General features: G+C 40.3%; 1 protein-coding gene across 1 annotated transcript in view; it reads left to right on the top strand.

Annotated features, from left to right (window-relative positions):
* The first annotated feature begins 12,138 nt into the window (after positions 1–12,138).
* The window catches only part of ptgir (prostaglandin I2 receptor), a 31,563-nt gene continuing 20,818 nt past the window's right edge, over positions 12,139–22,883 (top strand). Inside the window, exons 1-2 of the mRNA XM_034866904.1 lie at positions 12,139–12,396; positions 12,574–13,625. Of these exons, the coding sequence (XP_034722795.1) occupies positions 12,780–13,625 (846 nt within the window). The 5' untranslated portion in view covers positions 12,139–12,396; positions 12,574–12,779. The remainder of the gene's footprint in view (positions 12,397–12,573; positions 13,626–22,883) is intronic.

Consider the following 22,883-nt stretch of genomic DNA (forward strand, 5'->3'; position numbering starts at 1 on the left):
TTGTTGCAAGACTCGTAGTTCCTTAGAATAAAATAAATCTACTTAATATAATAAAAATACAAGCAGTTGAACATATTTGCACTTTGGTACAAAGAATATTATTATAAAAAAGTTTTTGTTTTAAAAGAAGAGAAAGAAACCAAATGTCACTGTTGCTGCTGCTAGAACAACTGCTACACACTCATTTGTCGTCCTTGTTGGTGTCTGATCTTTGATTTCTAGTCCGGTGATTCAAACTTCAATCTGCTTGCTGTTTTACTCAACAGAATACATGTATGTTCACAAAAACTACAGGTGGTAGGGGTGGTGTGTTTAATTTGGGCTTTTAGCATGGGACTTTCAGATAGGGAGGAAATGAGGTTGTAGCAAAGAATTCAACTTTAGAAGTGAGATTGTTCAGGTTTTTGAACAGTTGGCTGAATTTGAGAAGCGGAGGTATCTTGTGATTGGGTGAGTGGACTGTAGACTTCTGAAGGTATCTTAAAAAACAATGTAAAGATGTGATATATTTTCCATGAATCAATAAACTGAGCTTTACTTCACCGGCATTTCACTGTGATGCTTGATCTGACGTGAACCTATTTGATGTGCATCCTGTTTCTATTTGTTTAAAGCCAAAGACGTTCATAAATGCCATTCTGCAATAGCACACTGAATCCTTTTCCTGCCAGTGTCCCTGTGCCAGAAGGGAACACTAATCCCATCCAGACAATCTTAGATTGGGCGAGGACAAGTCACCTTAGCCATTTACGGCAGACACTATCCCAGCCACAGGCTATAATTAGAGGCTCATGAGATTGCTACAGGAGCCTGTGCTAATCCAGGTCAGCTAGGGTCATGACCTCTCTCACGCACAATGCAAACAAGGAGCCCTGCGCCTTCTTGGTGACCGGCAACAGCCAATGGGACCAGGTGTTATCTAGGGCAGGTAAATGTGCGTCCACATGCTAATCATTTTAAGTAGATAAGGAAAATGAATTTAGAAACAGAATCCCTCTCAGCAGAGCTGTAGCATGACAGGCAGGTGTGATTATCTCTCTATGGTCGTGTAATCACAGGCTGGACATGCTCAGTGCTGTAGCTCCCGGCCGCTGTGCAATAATGTCATATTCATTATAGATTACGCTGGTTTCATCAAAAACACTTTGATTATAAATCATACATGTAAGGAGCGCTAAAAGTGTGGTGTCACAGAAGTTATTTGGGCATTAGTTATTTTAGAGAAAGCCCGACGACTATACAATTAGATGCAATATTATAGATTAAACTAGCCACTAGTATATGCCCACCTCAACCAATGAATGTACCACTTAAATGATAATGCAACAACACTTTGGTCCTTCATATGTTTTGTTGCTAATTCTTTGCTTTTAAAGTTTGAATGCAGGATCAAATAATTGTACAGTGTGGTATTACTACTTTTACAAAAGTAAAGGATCTGAATCTGAATACTTTTTCCACTGCTGATAGAAGTGGTGGAAGAAGTATTGTAAAGTACAAGTACTACAAAATGGTACTATCCACTACAGTTGGCCGCAAAACTATTTTCAACCAAGCTTCCATTCCACACTTTTATCTCTAATCAGATACCTTTGACATAGTAAATGTATAAAGGTCAAGTTTTAGACATTACACACACTGTGGGCCATGCAAATGTAATGAAACCACAAACATGAACATACAGTAGTAGCAAAGGACATACCATGACTTCAACACTAGGTGGTGGTGGTGGTGTTACAATGTCCTCTAACTGTCAATGTCTAATTTGTGACAAGTGCAACACATACAGGGAGGATGAGACCGAAATATAAGGGGACAAGACCCTACAACAGAAAGCAGCTGAAGGAACTAATTATTTAAAATCGAGTTACATTGTCAATGAATTTCATGCAGCTTTGAAGCAGCCAGTTATTCTTTAAATGCAGGCGTGTGTGTGTGTGTGTGTGTGTGTGCGCGCGCAAATTACATTGTAACTTATTCATGTGTTTGCTTAAGTGAGCCGCACCCACTACCCAGAGCTGTGTACACCTTGGAATGTAATCTAACTACCCTTTCCTTGTCATTCTCATTATACCTGAGGGAGTGTGTTGCGGAGTATTGTGTAAAATCTACTACACAATTCAGACTCCTGAACAATGTAACTATTTTTGAAATGTTATGCATGTTTATGCAGTTCATGCACAATTCCTCCCCTTCCAAGAACAGAATCTCCCTCTCCCTCATTGTCTCACATCTTCTATTGGGACGTGATTCACTATGTCCGGCTTCTTGCCACCCTTCCTCACTTTGCATGTAACCAAACTAACATTGTTAACACATTTGCCTTCTCCTGCACTGCGCCTTGTTGTCTTTTTAAAATCACACAACGCCCTTCAACAACTCTTTTTTTACCATTGTCGGCTCATCCAGCCAGCTTTGACTTAAACAGACATATAGATACAGAGTAGTTTTTAGGGTGTGGATATGTCTTGTTTCAGCGCATCAGCGCTGGTTCTGGGACTCGATCCCAGCTCGCAGTTCAGCTGGGATTTTTGTCCACATTTGTTCACACACCTTCAACAAAACTGAGCTGTTCTTTAAAATGATGTCTTCTACAACAATAGTTCACATCTTGTTCCCCTCTCCCATGAAAGCTATGCGGCAGAAATACGTGCTTCCCTTTTAATCATTTCACAACTCGTCCAGTCGCCCTGACCCCAGTTCAGGAACCCCTGCTCTACAAGACCTTTTGTCTAGTCACCTATTTCAGCTGTCGATACTCCATGGAGGAGGAGACTAAGAAATGACAACACTATTATACAATGTTTCCTTTGCATTTGATGGATGTTTCAAAGGGGGAAAACCTCCATATCCACGGTTAGAACATGCCTAAATCTCATCTTTGAATTGTTGCTTTTATTTAAGTTATTTTTTTGCCATTGGAGGAAGGCATCGGTATGGCATAGCAACATAGCTGCCGGCTATCTGGTATCTGTCTATATCCACTTTTGGGATTGCTGAGTGCTGCCAGCTGCTGATGGAAATTCCAACATACAGTATTTCACCATTTAGGTCGGATATCCGCTGCCTTGGACTTTCTTTGTTGGCCTTTTAAACTCCGGTCTATTTGTGAGGACTGTGGTTAACCTTTTCTCAGATCTCCACAGGCTAAATCCTGACAGCCAGCTAGACTATCTGTCCAATCTGAGTTTTCTGTTGCATGACATGGGTTGAGATTGTTCTTATGTGGGTTGTAACATTGCGCAGTGGATATAACACACCTTTGGTATGGGAGATCTGGGTTCAATTCCCTGCAATACATCAACCATTGTGTCCCTGAGCAAGACACTTAACCCATAGTTGCTCAAGAGGCGTGCAGCCTCTGACATACACAGCAATTGCAAGTTGCTTTGGATAAAAGCGTCAGCTAAATGGGATATAACGTAACGACTAGAACAACTTTTGGACGTACCTATGTTCCACCAAAACAAGTTCCTTCCCGAGGCTATTTTGCAGAGCCACCTTGCCTGCCCACAGCGCTTAGCGCTGCCCAGGGCGATTGGTTTAAAAAAATGCCAATAAATCAGAGCACATTTTTCTCCCATCCCGGAATGCTGTGTGGACTCACCAGACCCTCCTTCACAGCGTTGTGGAGGAGGAATGTCTGGCAATGCGAGACTGTCTATCTTTCTTAACCACTCAGGCACTGGAGAACTCCCTCTTTTAGTATTTTATGGGAATTTGTAAAGAAGGACACACAAACCAGCTTTAATAACCACTGGATTGAAACCAGATGTTCATGGTCATCAACATAATACATGAGACACATGAGTTCATGAAAACTACCAATGACAAATCAAGTAATGGATTATGGGATAATCCTACCGTTTTTTGCCTGAATTTTAGGGACCTCTTAAAATAAGATGCGCTTATTTTCTTCTAAAGCTGCATTTATGTCTTTAACTGTAGTTAACACACTGTCCATTGGGCCTTTTCTACAATTGTCACACCATAATAAGCCCTGTGGTAGAGCTTTGACTTTATGAAATGTGTTTTCATATTCCTGCATGAAAGGTCAAAAGTAGTTGAACTTGTCTTCCCATACATTGGACATCCTGGTGTGTTTTCCATATTTAGTTTCATACAGTTTCAATCTTGCCAGTTTCATAGAGAAAAGAAACTTCCAGCTAAAAGCGTGTGAGGCTGTGCGGCCTTGGCAGGTTTCATTGTACTACATCACGTAAAGACTTCTCTGCAGAATACTTGAAAAGAATCACGGCATATTCCATTAACAACTTGACTGAGAAGATTTGTAATGGATAATATGATATGTGATATCACAGACTCTAGACATTTCAGTCTTTGCTGTGTGCTATCACTGCCTGACTGCGCTCTAGGTCCCTATTGCATGGACAAATTCTTACACATAATCTGATAAACAAAATATTCTATCAGTTTTCAAAATTAATGTCACTTTGGGTTATTAAAATCTAATCTTAATCAAACACAATGTGAAGATAGCCACTGTTTGAAAAAAAAAAAAATGATGGTATTTCAAATGAGATTACGGAGGAGTCAACCCTGGAAAACAATGAACTTCAATCAATTAAAGAAATTGATGTGGGATGTTCAAAGGAGAAACTATTAGGTTAAAGAATATCCTCCTGTGGCCTTTAGTGGTTGGTTCTCAGAGCGTTATTTCTCTATCAGTACATCAGTGCTGTTTTTTAAATGGGAAATTCCCACCAGGACCCTTTTCTATATACAGACGACTGTTTCGACCTCGGTTTTGTACCCTGCTTTGAACTTTGCTTCCATAACCTCAGACCCGGCCCAAAATACTGTAATAGCTAAAACTAAACAGATGTTGAAAACTGCTAAACTGTAGTTTTTTTTGTGAGTTTCGTTTGTGTTCAGCACCAAAATCACCTTGAGAAGTTTTAAAAACACATGGACTGGATGCACGCAGAAGGTATTTTACAGTTGACAAAAACAATCGCAACTAAAGGTCCAGTTGCTCGCTTCTTCTGGAACTTTCGACCATATGTCTTCAGCACTAGATTGAGTTTGCTCTTGTTGAGCTTGAATGAAAGAGTCATCTAACCCAATATGGAAGCTCTCAAGCATAACAAAAAGTTGAAACATACAACTTCATGACAATTGAGCTTCATCTGCTGATGAAGACCATGAGATACGGTCAACAGCTCCACAACAAGTGTGTACTGTACATACTTTGGACCTTGAGTTATGATTGTTGTCAACTGCTGTTCCTATGGTCCAGACCAAACTACAGTAGAGTAAAACTCATTGTTACCTGACAATAACTCCTGAATATACAACCCTGCGGCTATTTTAAAGACAAGAGTGGTGTTGTTTGATACCTGCTGCAAGCTGAATTGTGATAATATCTGATGAATAGCTCATGAACTTTACTAACTGTCTGTTGCTGGTAAGATACAGCAAAAAAGAATGAAAAGAGATGTGAAAACGTCTTACTTTCAACACTATTAGAAAGGGGAACCACATACTGTGTTTATGTGGCCTTTTCTATTCTTGTTTTAAAGCTGAAAGGAGATTTCTCTTTGGTAGAGTGTGGCTTTCACTTTGCAGCTTAACATGTAGGCCTACATCTGCTTAAGGGTTCAGCAGAAGTAATCTGGTATTTCATTTTATATCTCTATCTATAATTCGTGGATTAGAACAATTTTAAAATCGATAGGCTTCAAATGAACTAGATACACCGTGTGTTTTCTGACCACATTGAAAGGATATAGTGTTTTTACTATAAGTGCTCCAAAAAGCCACAAAAAAACCTGTTGTCATAGCCTCCCATTGGCAGCATCCCACCGCCTCCAATAGCTCTTTCCAACTATTTTGTATCTTTTGTGTGTCTTTGTATTCTTGAAATAATTTTACTTAAATGTATACAGGGGAGCTTTTCATTTGGTATTTGGGAATTGTAGTCTGAGTCCATGCCAGAAGAGGCCTGTTTAGACCGATACTACAAGCGAAGCTCCTGAAAAAACAACCTCTTGTTAGCAAAGCAAACATCCTCAAATCCCATTATGGTTCGAATTAAATCAAACAAGGTAAGCCAATACAGGCGTGCATGGCTCATTATTTCTGTGTAATAGGTGCCTGTGTATTGTCTACAGAATGGGGAAAGCCCTGTCTCGTCCTGTGTTAAGTTCCACTGTACCAAATCGGTTGGTAGGTTATGTAATACCTAGCAAATACTGTACGTCTAAAAAACTGTTTAACATGTTTTTGATGTCATTTCATTTAATGTGTAAACGGCAAATTTCTGCTGTAGACAAAATCGGATAGCAGGATGTTGCAAATAAGTCACATAGGAGCATTAATTTCCCTCATTTTCCCTGTTTCACCACAGTATAGAACATGAGTGGTTTACATATTTGTATATATGTATATATGTATATGTGTACATATACTGTATATTAGAACAAGAATTGCACACCTTATTGTACTGCAGAACTAAAATGCTGTAATACAAATATAGCAAGCTCTCACATTCTGATGGAATTCTTAATTTATTATTTATTAAAAGCAGGTGCACTGGAGGTTTCAAGCTGTAGGACATTACACATAAATACGGTTTATGGGGGGTTTCAGTGAGCATGGAAATAAACTTACTGTGACATCTTAAGTTGCTTATCTTAATGGTAAGCATATGGCCCACTGATCAAAAGAACTGTTGATAGGAGCTCAATAAAAACCCAAAGATTTATCATTATTGTCAATCGTGTGTGTGTGTGTGTGTGTGTGGTGTCACTGGACCATTGCCGATTCTCTGTGTCCATGTTAAGTCTCTAGTCTCAGAATCAGCTCCGGCTCATTGAACAGGGTATGAATGTTAAAACCTGTTTTGAGTCACTGGGTTTCTGAATGTAAAAACAAACACAAAAAAAGAATTGACATCCTGTAAGGCTAAAACTCTCAGACATCATGAGAACATGTGCTGGCTAATTAAATAGTTTGGTTATTAACATTTCCATGACTTCTAGACTTACTTATCAGAAAACGCTCGACGTATATGGCTATCAGACTGCATACTAAAAATAAAAGCAGCAATCTTACTTAAACATGCACACACACAGGTTTTTTCAGGTTTATGTAAATACTTTATATTCAGGTCTCTGTTATCACTAAGATTCTGCTTACAATAAGGGATTAAAGTGTCAGATAAAAACATCCAAGACCGAACATCCATGGGCTCCACATATTTCGTAACTCTGATGCAAACAGTTTAATATGAATATGCCACCATTATCCAGTAACTTATCATTTACGATAAATGCAAAAGATACTGGTTGTCTTTCTGAAAATGGTCACATTCATTGTTCATGTTCACACTATCAAGCAGATGCTGGTGATTTAGATACCAGAAAACATGTGGGACCTCATTCACTTTATAGTGGATAGGAGCGTGGTTTTCTCTGGGATTCGGAGGAGGAAATAATGCCCGACCAGGAACAGACCAGGAATATCCAGAGTCATTTCCAGAGAAAAAACACCCACCCATGCATGCACGCGCACACACACACACACACACACACACAAACCTGGTTAAATGCATTTTTTTTTTTTTTTACAAATAATAGATTTTGTTTTGACTGAGTGACTTGTCTTTTCCTTTGTCCTTTGTTCTCTATCCGTCCCTTTCTCAATTCAACTATCCACTCATCATCCATCTATCTATTGCTTTGTCTAACCATCCATCCACCAATACATCCATCCATCCATCTATCAAGCATGAGTCACCACACTTTTTTACCCTTTAATTAACAACAAACACATAGACCACACACACACATCATCGGCTTTTATCGTAAATCGATGCTTCGCTAGACTTATTGGAAACTGCTAATGTATCATCATAAAAACTTCAGTAAATGTACCAATTGTTATGATATCTGTGTCTCGGTTGGTCTGTTTACAAGCTGGCCTGCTGGTATGAGGAAAGTTAGCGAGTATGTCTGCTTCTGTTTTGAACGTCCATGTCTGCTGTTTATTTAAAGGCGGCAGCCTGGTTTGTTCTGTCGACGGTGCAACTGTAAACACCTCGCATGCCATCCACTCCTCAAGGTGCCCTGTGGTAGTTAAAAGTCAATAAGTGTCTTGTTTGTCAGGGAGGGAGTGAGGGCTGGAAGGATGGTCTGAAACTTAGAAGAATAAAAAAAAAATATATATATATAAAGCTCTGGAAAAAATTAAGAGACCACTCCTTTATTTGTCTTAAATCAGTATCCCTACATGTATGGCAGCCACACCACTCCAGTGGCTGTTAAATTCCAACACAGGCACACCTCATTCTACTTAATGAGGTGCTGATTGAGTGATCACCTGAGCTAAATATTATTTAACGAGAAAAAGTATAAAAGCCACAGCTGTGGTCATCACTATCCTCTTACAATAGGGCCTGCTGGATGGCAAAAACAGGGCTACTAGTACCACACAGGTAATCTAAACAAAAAAATGCCGAAAGAGTTCAAAAGAAAAGTTTTGAACGAGGAAAAGAAGGGTTCAATTCTGGTTTTACTGGCAGAAGGGTACAGTGAGCGTCAGGTTGCTTCCATCCTTAACATTTCGAAGATGGCAGTTCATAAGAACAAGGTCAAGCAACAGACATTGGGGACAACAAAGCTACAGACTGGAAGAGGGCGAAAACAATTGTCCACTGACCGGGATGACCGCCAACTCATTCGCATGTCACTCAAAAAGCGTACGATGACATCAAGTGATTTACAAAAAGAATGGCAAACAGCAACTGGGCTGAAGTGCACAGTAAGGACTGTGCGAAACAGGCTCCTAGAAGCAGGGCTGAAGTCGTGCAAAGCCAGAAAAAAGCCCATCATCAATGAGAAGCAAAGACAAGCCAGGCTAAAGTTTGCAAAAGACCATAAGGATTGGACCCTAGAGGACTGGAGTAAGGTCATCTTCTCTGATGAGTCAAATTTTCAGCTTTGCCCAACACCTGGTCGTCTAATGGTTAGACGGAGACCTGGAGAGGCCTACAAGCCACAGTGTGTGGCCCCCAAAATTTGGTGGAGGATCAGTGATGATCTGGGGGTGCTTCAGTAAGGCTGGAATTGGGCCAATTTGTCTTTGTGAAAGACAAATGAATCAAGCATTGTACAAGGTTATCCTGGAAGAAAACTTGATTCCCTCCGCTCTGACGATGTTCCCCAACCCTGAGGATTGGATCTCCAGCAGGACAACGGTCCATGCCACACAGCCAGGTCAATCAAGGTGTGGATGGAGGACCACCAGATCAAGACCCTGTCATGGCCAGCCCAATCTCCAGAACTGAACCCAATTAAAAAGCCTCTGGAATTTTATCAAGAGGGAGATGGATGGTCACAAGTTATCCAATAAAGCTGAGCTGCTTGAATTTTTGTGCCAGGAGTAGCATGACATCACCCAACAGCAATGTGAAAGCCTGGTGGAGAGCATGCCAAGACGCATGGAAGCTGGAATTAAAAATCAAGGTTATTCCACCAAGTATTGATTTCTGAACTCTTCCTAAGTTCAAATATTAGCATTGTGTTGTTTAACAATGAATGTGAACTTGTTTTCTCAGCATTTTTTTGAGGTCTGAAAACAATGCATCTTTTTTGTTATTTTGACGAGTTGTCATTTCGTAAAATAAATAATCTGAATAACAACATTTTTATTGGGAATTTAGAAGAAATGTTGTCAAAACATTTGTAGAATAAAACAAACATGTTTTTTGTAATCAAACACATGCCTATAAATAGGAAAAACTGATATTAATGCATTGGTCTATGAATTTTTTCCAGAGCTGTCTATATCTGCACGTCTTTGATTGACAGTACCACCGTGGCCCATGCCAGCAAGCTAGCACCTACTACCATCTGTGTAACTGTGCAGCCACACTTTTATTTTGAAATAAAACACGGAGAAACTTGATCTCCATTGTCCAGAAGTGAATATTGTCACTGCGCTGTTATCATTATGTTCTGTCCATTACAGAAACAGCAGCAGGAAGCCAGTAGATATTACTGAGACTGAAAACTGATAAGGCAATAATAGAAACTGATAAGAGCAATAAAATGGAATCACTGGGCCGCAGTTTGTATTTATGTCTATTTTCTTGGTTGTGGTGATTTTATTGCTGCTACATCTTGTTGTAGGTGTTGTGAAAAAAAACCATTAAGGAGAGCAGCAATGGCTCCTCGGGACTTTCACTGTTACATCCTGTGTCTGCAGATCTTGGTGATGTGTTTGTTCTGTGTCAATTGATTTCCATCAACCAACAAATCATCACATAAGTTGGCTCTAGCGGTTGATTTTTTTCTAACAATTTTACCGTTCGTTTTTGCCATCTTAAAGGCCCAGCACACACATACAGGTGTTGTCAGTCATTGTCAGACCTCTGTCTGTACCAGCAAGTGTTTTACTTGTGAATAGACCTTTTTCAAAAGCACAGGTGCATTCAAAACCATTAACGATGGCTGCATTCCACTTAGGAAAGGCCCTGGTTTCGTGCATGCTGACTCACAGAAATACATTACTGGGACACTTGATGGAATTGAGCCGTTGTTAAGGTAATTCATTTCAGCTGTGCTTTTCCTACTACGACAGGTCAAAAATGTCTGTTGTGAAAAAAGTTCTATGGTGTATATTTGTGCATAGGCTATGCTGTAATCACTAAAGGGTCCCAACACATCTTTCCCCACACATGCACATGTTGTTTGAACACAGACTGTGTTTCAGTCAGGAACACACAGATTTAACCATTCATTGCAACGGCTCAGCTCTTGATAATGCTCCCTGGACCACCCAAGCAACATGCTAGGCTGAGACAGGGAGCCCTCTGCACAACCCCCCCACCCTCACCAAACACTACACAAGACAAATGCTGCAGACTGAGGAAAAGATTATATACCCAAATAAGTCAACATGGAGAATCCCAACAAACCATGTCCCGGTTTTCAAACAGCTACTACCATAGTGTGCATAACGCTGTTAGCTCAGCCAACAACAGACAAGCAGGAAATATTGTATCCAGTGCAGGTTCCAATTACAGTAAAAAAAGAAAAACATGTCAAAAATCTGTTGTTGTTGAAAACTTGTTTCTATTTTGTTTCACAAAAAGTGTTTGTGTTTTGCTCCTGGAGTGTAAGGTTTGATAATTGTGCAATACTTTTGATTTCAGTGTGTAACGGCAAAAACTGTAAATAGCAGGCGTATGACTTTGGTGTCCTGCATGACCACTGAGATTACATTTCTGAACAGTATTTCTCTGGTTACCACACTTATGTCAAACACTCTAAGTTGTTCAGAAGATTTGAGTATTTTTACCCTGAGGGCCAAAATCAAAGCACGTAGTCTCTTCCCTAGTCACACACACACTGTTGGAGGATTTACCTCTCATTCCATTTTGGAAGATTTCACCAAAGGCTGCAAAAACACAACAAAAAAATAAAGGATCCAGAAATAAATAATGAAAAAAACAAACAGGGAAAACTTGCTTTCACAGCATTTCTATCCAACTGCTGGTCCCCCCTTCCTCGGTTGAGTTGCAACAAAGGCTGCATGAAATGTAAACTGGCCGAGATTAAGGCTATTCAAAACACCTTTTTAAAAACCAAGAAGGGACATTGCCAAACCAAATACTTACACAAAAGACTAATTGGATTACATTTTTTTTCTGCGCTCTCATGGGAAACAAGCCAATACTGATCAGAGTGTCTTTGTTAGTACAGCTGGGCCCCCTAAAACTCAATCACTTCAATCTATTGGTGGTATTGTTTTTTTTTCAGTCTATCGGCAATACAAGTTTCTTATAGTTTACTGTTAAATTTATATGTTTAGGTTTATATCTAACCTTGAGAAAAACAAACCTTACTCTGGGGTAATGTGCTCATAATGCATTTATTTGTGGACACAAAACCATACCATGTCTTGGAAAAAAAAGGAACAAATTAAACTCCATAAATAGTTTATTCTGATTGACAGTCGCAGAAACAAGTTCATTCTTTGAGCTTTTTTATTATCTTTTTTATAGTGTTTAGGCCATCTTAAATTTCCTTTTGAATAGAATCTGACAGCGTTTCGATGCACCAGTACAGTGGGAGGGACTATACATCTACCCGAGACACTCTGGGAGGTGCGGAGAGAGAAAGAGAGAGAGAGAGAGAGAGAGAGAGAAAGCAAGAGAGAGTGTAAGATGAGAAAAAAGCGGAACTTATTCAGTCTTACTCTCTGTCGCATGAGTTCAGTGTGTATCTGCCGAGACGTAAACGGCAGCGGCATAGTTTACTAAAACAGGAGCCTGAATCCGAAGAAGACGAAGAATTTTACTTTTCTGACTTACTTTTAAGAAGTTAAAACGTCGCTCAAATTGCTTCTCTCCTGCGGAACCAGTGAAAGGTTAGTGATAATTAGTCACTAAAACTATGATACGAACCTTGTTAATAATGATTCACCAGTAGAAGAAAGACATTAATTTACTGGAAAGAAAAACCTCAACATGAGTGTTGGAATGAGAGTCTTCTGTTACCTGTGAGGACTAAGCAGCGTTTTGTGCGTGTGTTATTTGTTCCACAGATTTCAAAACTGTCTGCAAGAACAAGAGACAGACAGACAAGCACGTCATAGGTCAGTGTAGCATTATGGGTCTTCCCAAACTCCCCTGCCTTCTGTGTTGCCATATGATGGTATCAAGAGGTCAGGATCTCCCTTTGTTGTGTGGGAATTCTTTATTACCGGTAATTCCACACTGAGCAGGCAGATTTTTTTGCAGCGAGTTAGACATGAACCAAAGCATGGATTCAAACGAATCATGTAACAATACCACCTGCACTGCCACTCTCATCGTGAATGGGGATGGTAAGCCAGTAACAAGCATCATCATGTTTTTGGCTGCCGTGGTGGGAAACCTTCTGGCTCTCTTCATCCTCGGCGTGCACCAGAAGGAGCATCGTTCCAGGTCTTCTGTCTTCTGCATCCTGGTGACCGGCCTGGCCCTCACCGACCTGCTGGGTACCTGCCTCCTCAGCCCACCTGTGTTCATCTGCTACGCCCGCAACATGTCCCTGATCAGTCTGGGAGACGCAAGACTGTGCAAGATCTTTGCTTTCGCCATGAGTTTCTTTGGCTTGGCCCCCACGCTCATCCTGTGCGCCATGGCTGTGGAGCGCTGCCTGGCCATCAGCCACCCTTACTTTTATTCTGTACACATCCGGCGCAGCTTTGCCAAATACACTCTCTTCTTTATTTATGTTTTTTCTTTGGCCTTCTGCCTCCTGCCATACAGTGGCTATGGCAAATTCAGACAGTACTGTCCTGGGACGTGGTGCTTCATCGACATGGACGCGACAGGGGATGACCAGGCCAGCTTGGTGCTGGCCTTCTCTCTGTCCTACTCGTCCCTCATGGCACTGCTGATCTTCTCAGTGTTTGTGTGCAACGGTTCAGTGATTGTCAGCCTGTGCCAGATGCACCGGAGCCAGAGGATGAGGCGCAGCTCGGTCGGCTCGACGGGGAGGAAAAGGAAGCTGAGCCTGGCCTGGTTCACACGGGGGGAAGAGGAGGTGGACCACCTGGTGCTGCTGGCGCTGATCACCGTCATCTTCGTGGTCTGCTCCCTGCCACTCACTGTGAGTTCACATTTGACTTTCCCTCAATTTGTGTGTTTGTGGGTCACACACTGATAGGCCTACCCAATCACTTTGTATCACTACTTTTAGACTTTTAGGCTACGTGGTCCATGGTTACCTCTAAATCAGCATGTTACGGATTCATGACATTTTACAGTGGAAAAGGAGGAAAGAGCATACACCCAAGTGTGACATTTATTGACCTCTCGAAACGTGGACCAAAACTCCTCAGCAACATCTAAAGTCGTAAAATTTGTACTGAAAGTGAACAGTTTTAGTTATTGTTATTATTAACATGAGTCCCTGACTGGATGTGTGTCTGCACACTGAGGGTTTATAGCATGGATGGTCCATTTTAGCATTAGAGTAAGAGTTTCTCCTACTGAAATGTAATTCTTCCCCTTAATCTGTAATCATTATGTGCATAGAAAGCCCAGTTGGCTTGACAACCCTTGATTGTTTTTGTTGCTATGGTATGTGTTTGTGCACCCTGTTGGAGTCACCCTAACGGTTGTGCATTGCTCTGCTGGCTGGATCCACAATTTAAAGGTGTGCCTGAGAGTGCAGCCTTCCCCACACAAGGCATTGTGTGTGTGTGTGTGTGGGTGTGTCTACCCTGCTCCATCTGCCCCTGTTTAAGAGTAGTGTGTCAAACCTGACAACCCTGGAGGACTAGTCGGACCATGCCTTTCCCAGAGGGCGAAGAAGTCCGGGGTTAACCAGTCTCCCGTCTGCCCATAAACATTAGCCAGAGGTCAGGAGGAAAGTCAGGTTTTGCAAAATAAAAACTAGCTGGAGAATATGACTAATGTGGGTTATATTATAAAAAACATCCCTGCTTTCACATATTTATGTTAGCCATGTTAAAAGCTGTGGTCTGATGATCAGGTAGTTTACAGGAAGCTGGAAAAAGTGTTTGTTAATGTTCTCACTCTTCACTTACTACTCATAGTCTGAATCTGGCCTCAAGGTTTGACTAACCTACCCTGCATGCAGCGGAATTCGCCCAGAGTTGTGGTAGAGACGGACCTGGGGAATGAACAGTGATGACGATATACACTTTATGAGTCAGCATCCAGGAAACTGAACCCACTTCACTACCTGGAAAGCGTATTTGTTCTAGCTGTACAGTACTGTGGGTCATTTAGATTTTCATTTAAAAAAAAATTTTTTTTAAAGCTTGCAGGTTGACAAAGACCGGTGTTACATCAATGTTCATTTTCATTTTAGAAATCCCACTTTTCTCTTCTAAAATTAACCTTTTATCCTCTAAATGAACTTGATTACTTGAAAATGCTATTTTTAGATTTCCTCATCAATATTCATAAGTTAATCATCTCTACAAAACAGAGTTTCTGCTGTCACACAGTAGTGTGTCATTCTGAATAATTGAAGACCCTGTAATTAAGTAGTTAGTGATTTGTAAGTCATTTCAGAAGACCTGTCTGTGAGTTGAAGTCTGCCTGTTTGCTCATGTGCATGCATCCTGGTGGTTGGGACCAAAACATCTGAGGCAGTGATGACGAAATGTGTGAGACGACTGCATCACCGCAGACATAACTTGTTTCTAGACAGATGCAGTGTCATGAATTATGCCTGTTTGCCTCAAGCACAACAGATGTTTTCAAAAAAGTCTGATTCTGTTTATTGCCATGAAAATCTATTAAAAGGCATATGTAGTAGGTGCTGCTCTTAGCACTGGCATTCAGAAGTTTATTCTAGGGGTGAAACTAAATTCTTACTTAGTTCTTTCCTCCGTAAAATGCCAGAAAATGGGGAAAAATCTGGATTAGCCCAAGATGACATCCTCAAATGTCTTGTTCTGTCCGAAACACAAAGATATCAAATTTACCGTCACAGAAGAGTAAAGTAACTAGAAAATATTCACATTTAAGAAGCTGGAATTAGAGAATTTTCACTCAAACCAAATAATGGATTATCAAAATAGTTGGCAATAAATGTAATAGTTAATCTAATAGATTCATCTTTGCAGCTCTAGTGTGTTCCTTTTTATATACAAGTCCACAATTTTCATTTTCATTGTACCAGTAATATGTGGTACATGCGTTTCCGATTAGTCGTTATTTTACTCAAAACACTTTCATGTAACTAAAAGTACTCTGAAGAACAGAACGGGCTCTGTCTGCAGGTCTCCCTCATCAGCAGGGACTGCACGCTGGTGGTTGTAGTAGAGATGGAAACAGGTGCGGGAAACGGATGCTTCCTTTTCTTGGCAAAGGAGATGAATAATTTTAGAATCAAAAAACATTATAATTTAAGCGTTCTTTGCCTCAGATACATGAATATTGTCGCAGAAGTTGTATTTACAGATCAAGTTGCGAGATCGTGCAATTGGTGAGTGACTTTTGGGCAAAAACAGGCAGTATTGTCTCGGTGCCTTTTTGAGGTTTGAGTGTTCCTTCAGTCCCAGCACGGTTATTCATTATTCAGGGGGTAAAACGTTCACATGCTGTAGTTACAATCACGGAAGTGGTCAAAGACCATCACGTGTAGGAATTTGTCAAAATAAGCCAATTTAGTTTGTTGTGGAATTTGTGTGTGTGGTGAGCTGACGTCATTTTAAAGAGTAAGCCATTGGCTGTTAATGTTGTTCATGGTTACCTGAATCCCACCAGCTTCCCAGGCTTGTCGTTCTACAGCCCTGGCCCTGGTTATATATGACCTCCCACTGTGCAATTACAGTAGACAGCTGTTTAACACCTTTAACCCTTTTAACTTTTAAGATAAGGTGCCACCACCCTATATGCAATGAATGTTATCACGTCCGCTGTTCTGTGACAGAACGTTTGATTACTTGGATGTAGCGTGAAACATGAGGTTCGTCTAGGTTTGTTCAGCGACGGACTATTGACACATTGTTAGAGTAATGTTGTGCCATAAGGAATATATGGCCACTGCTTGGTAAACATTTTAAAGTACAGCTACCACAATCCAGCTACAGCTGTAGGACGGGATTTAAAGCCTCTTCTCCCAGTCTAATAAACACTGTCAGAGCTACATTATGCAAGGTTAAACCACCACATTTACAATCCAATCCAATTAAAGCAAGAATATAACCCGGTTGGGTTAAAAGGAACGGTTGGGTTAAAAGGAACTAGTGCTGAAATAGTAAGTCGATTGAAATAAAGTTTTTAAACCAAAAGCACAAATGCCATACATTTGCTGGTTTCAGCTTTTCAAATATGAGAATGTGCTGCTGATCATTGTATATTAAATACATTTGGCTGTAATAAACACCAAACAACCAATTTAAGATGCCCTATCTCCCCGGGCTCTGAGAGCTTATGGTAACTTTTTACAGGTAAATCAATGATACATTCATCAAAGATAAGACTTAGACATGGATTAGCACTAAAGCTGATTCATCTTTAGTTGTTGCCCTTTGTGAAATGACTGTCCTGTTGATTCATGTGAGTATTTAGGGTCAGTGTTTCAAGTTGACACAAGGGATTCCCTCTGAAAGGGAAATCAACACTCCTCCATTAGGTCTTTCCCCCCACCTCTTTTTCCTGTCATCTTCACTTTATAATGGTCAAAGCTGGACAGTTAGAGCTTGCTTGTGACTATCACAAATACACCTCCCCCTCTCCCTCCCTACTGTTCCCATGGGAACCACAGACGCTGTCCACGGTCCATATGCTGCCAGTCAATACATGGATCAATAAAGTGCTGTACTCCTCTACTCCTATCACAAGCTATTTGCTAGTTGGTAAGTGGTTTGAGCTCTATATTTAACCCTTTATCATAACAATCAATAGCTCAGACTAATACAGTGTATATATATATATTTAAAAAACCATGGCAGGCTTTGTTTAAAGGAGATTGTAGCAACTTTAATCCGTAGCTGATCTGTGGGATAGATTTGAATTATTGATGCTTTGGATAAAAGGTTTCTATTAGTGAAGCTATTGTGCCTGAGTCAACAGACTCATATTGGGTTGTGGGTGAGGTCAGAAGACAAGGAGTGTAATAAAGATCCGTAAAGTACCTTATACCTCAACGTGTTGTTGAGAGTATTAGAAGTGTCAAAATAGCAGCTGTAATGTGCGTTCAGAAAAAAAGATCCTGTGATCATTAAAGGGAAATGGTAGACTAGAGGTCAGGAAGTTGGACATAGACTGAAGAATTGAAGGTACCCTTGAACATAGTTTGGTTTACATTCATTGTTAAATTGGCAAAGTAAAACTTTTTTTTTGTTGAAAGAATTTTAAACCTACATTGTTTTCATCCATGATTGCATTCCAGCAGTCCTCTTCTTCTTTGCCTTTGTTTGTACAATTCTACATTTCTTGGCATGTTACTTTTTGCCATCAGCCAAATAAGCTGAAACCATTGGCATGACCATACATTGCAGAGATCTTCAACAGGGCCCCTAGGGGATCCTCAGAGTAACTGCAAATTATTGTTAATTTTTTATGGTCTGTCTCTTTCTCAGGTAAGGGGCCCTTGGCTTAAAAAACATTGAAGACCCCTGATATATTGCGTCACCATGTGCGCATGCACAGGCATCCTCATGTATGTGATAGTAATAAAATGAGCACACGCTCTTAAAAATGTTGCTCCATAGCGCTACTTATGTTTAAAAAAATAGTGTATAGTATATTTAGATTTTACATTTCAAATCAAAATCAAATTGCCTGTTTTTGATTTAATAACTAGTAGTTTGCCAGCATCAAGTTGGACAATTGTATTGCATGTTGTACCCGTTTCTCCCAATCTCTCCTACTGTTCACTGTAGCAACCAGATAGAGATTCAAATGCAAAGGGAAAAAAAGTCTTGGGGTTTCACAAGACCAGATTTGGAAACTTAAAATAGGAACTACCAAACCATTTCCAATTGCGCAGAACATAACTCACAAACTGTGCTGATTGTCAGGAAACATGATAAACAGTCAGCTCTGACACATTTACAGTCACAGGGCATCATGCTGCCAGGAGTCTGCATAACACCTCATAATTCTGCGCAGGCTGACAGACTGGGCAGAAGGAAAAGTTTAAAAAAAGAAAAATACTGAATGAAGCAAAAGTTTGAAGAAGGAAAATCATAATTGTTCACATGTTCCGGGTCTCTGAGATTGAAGAAGGATTGAGGAACAGGTTAACGGTGCCATATGAAAACCACAAAAACATAATGAAAAATGTGACAATATATATTACCTTGCAGGACTTTAACCATAAGCATACAGCTAAATCAACCTTAGAATAGTTGTACAACAACCAAGAGCTCTTAAGTCCATCCACAAGCTCAGTCAAAGGCAAGGCTGGAATGTTATTAAAAATATGCAGAGTTACAGCTTTTGATTCATCTGAGTCAGTGTGGACAAAGAGGGGGAAGTCCCCAAATTCAGACACATCCAAGATGATTCAAAGCTGAAATCCCTGTAATGCCTGCCAGAGGTGGTATCAGATGAGTCTTCTTGTGCAGTCTTTGTGACTGCAGCGTAGGGTACCATGACCTTTGCATGAGTTTGAGACATGGGTGTGGTCCACTCAGAGATGTAAAGACATACATGCTGTGACAGAATCAAGTCAAGAACCAGTTTTGTCCCCCAAACTGTTACTGTGCTCCAGGAGCTGCAGGGAGATAAATCTTATAGTAAACTCCATCCAGGTTTCTATAAGAAAAGATGATGCTCCTTAATCAGCAGCTGGCTTATGTGGACTGAAGTTTTCCCTCCAACATATACACGTTACACGCACACTGCATATACTGTATGTGCACACTTTTACTCTTAAAACAGGAGTCGGCTGCAGGCTTAATAATCTTGCCCTTCAGTTTTACCCTGGCCTAAGGTTTCAGTGGGACAATAAGAGGTGTTAGCAGTTGATGAAAGGATTTGTAATGGCTGAGGCACAGAATGACCATAAGAGAGTGAAGACTGATGTGTGGACCAGAACAAAGATAGAAAACAGCAGCAGGTCATTGTTCCATGATGTGTTTTTAGTTATTCCGGTGAAAACATTTTCAGGAGTCACTGACGCAGCATCATTTGCATGGATTCTGTAGATTAAATAGATCAGACTCCTTCCTCTCCTGTTGAATGTCAAGTTAGTATATTTAGTTGACAAGCTTTAAATACTGACATAGAATCAACCTTTAAGTTGATATAGCAAATTTGTTTGCAAACAGTTATTTACATTTATTTACACATCCAGCAATTATGAAGCAACATTATCATTTATTTGAAGTCATGTTTCTGGTCACCTGGCAAATGTATGTGCTATATTGTATTCTCTTTAAGCTCTGTTTTTGGCCTCCACCAACTACTGAGGAAAATAACAGTCTCTTTAGCTGTTAAATTCTCATTTATGTTCACCAGCTAGTTGTTAATTTTGACTTTTGGCTGTTTGGTGCAGGGAAGGTACAGTGTATTTTAAGAGCATATCTGCTGAAAACAGCTGTCTGCTGCTTCTGAGACTGTGAGAACAGGGAGAGTGAATTTAAGAAGTTGCGGTTTGGAAAATCAAACAATGAGCTGAAAGATGCTAAAATGCTTCATAAAGGTAAGGGGAACAGCAGAGTTGCGTGATAATTCTCTTTATTCATCCCTGCAAGCGACGCCTTTCACATACAAGTAGTCCTGTGATTTATTGTTAATATAAATATATTAGTTTTAAGCACTTTAAAGTTTTAATATTTGCCCCCTTGTCCCATCCCTCATCTTATATTTTGTTAATATTTAAGTTGACAATTTTTTTTGTAATACTAATAATAAAACATTTAATATAAAAACACCTTTCTCTGCACTCAAAGACACCGTACAGGGATAATAAGACATTTAAAAAAAAATAAAAAATAAGTATACAACAATAAACCCAGCAGAAAAAGGCAGAACAATGGACATTAATTGGAATAGGCAGTTTTAAACAGATGTGAAATGGGAGAATGAATTAATGTTTCTAAGTTGGGGTGGTAATGAATTCCGGGGACGGGGAGCAGAGCGGCTGAATTCTCTGCTCCCCATGATAGTGAGACTGGCGCAGGGGACAGACAGGTGTATGGAGGAAGACGATTTGAGGGAGCAGGAGGGAGTTAGACGCTGGTGGAGATCAAACAAATATGGGGGGCGGGGCGAGTTGGTGGATGGCCTTGGATTCAGAACTGGACCAGGAGCCAGTGGAGCTGTTGGAGGACAGGAGTGATGTAGTGGAGGGAGGGGTTTGATCTACGATGCAGGCAGATGAATTCTGGACCAGTGGAAGTTTATGGAGGGAGAGTTACAGTATTCCAGACGGGAAGTGACGAGATTGTGGACAAGGATGGCGGCAGTGTGGGGTTAGGGGAGGGACGGAGGTGATTGATGTTTTGTAGGTGGAAGTAGGCAGACCATCTAATGTTATTGATATGGGGTTCAAAGGATAGTGTACTGTCAAGGATGACACCTAGACTCCTAACCTTGGGGGAGGGTGAAACGGAGGAGTTATCAATAGTGAGAGAAAAACTTTTGGATGAAGTGGATTTGGTGCCAATAAGAAGAACTTTGTTTTTTTTACCGTTTAATTTGAGGAAGTTTTAGCTAAACCAGTTTTTTTTGTCAGAGATGCAATTAGTAAGGGAGGTGGGCGGGAGAGTGGACGAGGGTTTGGTGGAGAGGTAGAGCTGGGTGTTATCTGCATTACAGTGAAAGTGAATGTTAAGTTTGTTGAAGATACTGCAAAGATGGAAGAAGGTAAATGATGAAGAGTAGGGGCCCCAGGAGAAAGCCCCAGGGCACACCTGATGTGATTGAGGAGGGAATGGATTTAAAAAGACTTGAGTTTAATGAACTGGGTGCTGCCAGAGAGGTAAGATGTGACCCAGTCTAACAAAGTGTGGGGGATGCCGATGCCAGTTGAGGAGGTTGGTGTGACAGATTGTATCAAAGGCTGAACTCAGGTCGAGGAGGATGAGGATAGTGAGGAGTCCAGAATCAGCTGCCATAAGGAGGTTGGGGATTTTGATAAGTGCTGTTTCAGTGCTATGAAGTGGGCGCAAACCGGACTGGAACTGTTCATACAGGTTATAGTGGGACAGGTGAGATGAAGTTGAGAGGCAACTGATTTTTGGATTTTGGAGATGAAGGGTAGATTGGATATAGGATGGAAGTTGTTGAAGTTGGATAGGTCGGCACCAGGTTTTTACAAAATTGGGGTAAGGGCAGCAGTTTTGAAGGATGTAGGGACAGTTCCAGTGGTGAGAGAGGAGTGGATGCTAGCAGAAATGAGGGGGACCAGGGAGGGAAGGCAGTCTTTGAAAAAATTTGCAGGGAGGGGATCAAGTTGACAAGTGGATGGCTTGGATTTCCGGGTGAGTTTTGTTATATCTGACACATCAAGGAGATGGAAGGAAGAGAATGAATGTGTGGACGAGTGAAAGTCATCTGAGATCCGGTCATACTTCTCTTTCAGTTAAACTGCATCAAAGCTTTACTGTTAACCCTGTGGTGACATTTTTGTGGACTTTACATCAATACAATGTTGAAATGAACACTGACATTTCAACAATGAACAATATCCCGTTTGGGGCTTCATGTTTATGCATAATGTGTTCTAATTCTCTGTCCTTTGAATGATCTCTGTTTTCTCCCAGTCAGACTGCTTGCCACATATTTTTTCTACAGCTACATATGAAAAACATTACTTTGGTGATACTAAAAACGGGGGATATAGAGCAGGAAAATAATATCAAATGTCATTTGTTTCCCCGTACTGCTGAAATCTCAATAATCCTTTAAATTAAAGGCCCTGAATTGTTAAAAAATATTCATAATAAAATAAATGTCATGAATTACATTTTTTTATAAGATGCTATTGATTAGTCCATTTTGTGTATTTGGCATTAATATTAGTATTAGGCATACTGCATTTTGTTTTATTTGGTGATAAATACATGATAGAAAATTAGGAAAACTAATTCACCCTGCCTCCCAAAATTGGTCTAAATATTTCTTTGATGTGCAAACACACTTTGACAAACATCTTTGAACAATAGTGCAGCAATGTGGTCAACAAATGTGCAGTTTGGGAATTTTTTTAATTTGGTCTGGTTTCAGAAGTGTGTAGATGTTCTGTGGATCTACTGCCTTCAAATAGAAAATAAATATTTTATTGTATATAAGTAAGTCGTCATGACAGTATTATTAAGGGACTTTAAAACAGTGGGCTGGCCCTTAAAGGCGTGTTCCAAAGCTTTTTTGTGACTGATGAAGGCCAAAATTAAAATAAATAAAGAAAAAACTGAGGTGGTTGTTTTTGGAG

The sequence above is a fragment of the Etheostoma cragini genome, chromosome 3, assembly GCF_013103735.1.
Source record: "Etheostoma cragini isolate CJK2018 chromosome 3, CSU_Ecrag_1.0, whole genome shotgun sequence".
NCBI classification, from domain to species: Eukaryota; Metazoa; Chordata; class Actinopteri; order Perciformes; family Percidae; genus Etheostoma; species Etheostoma cragini.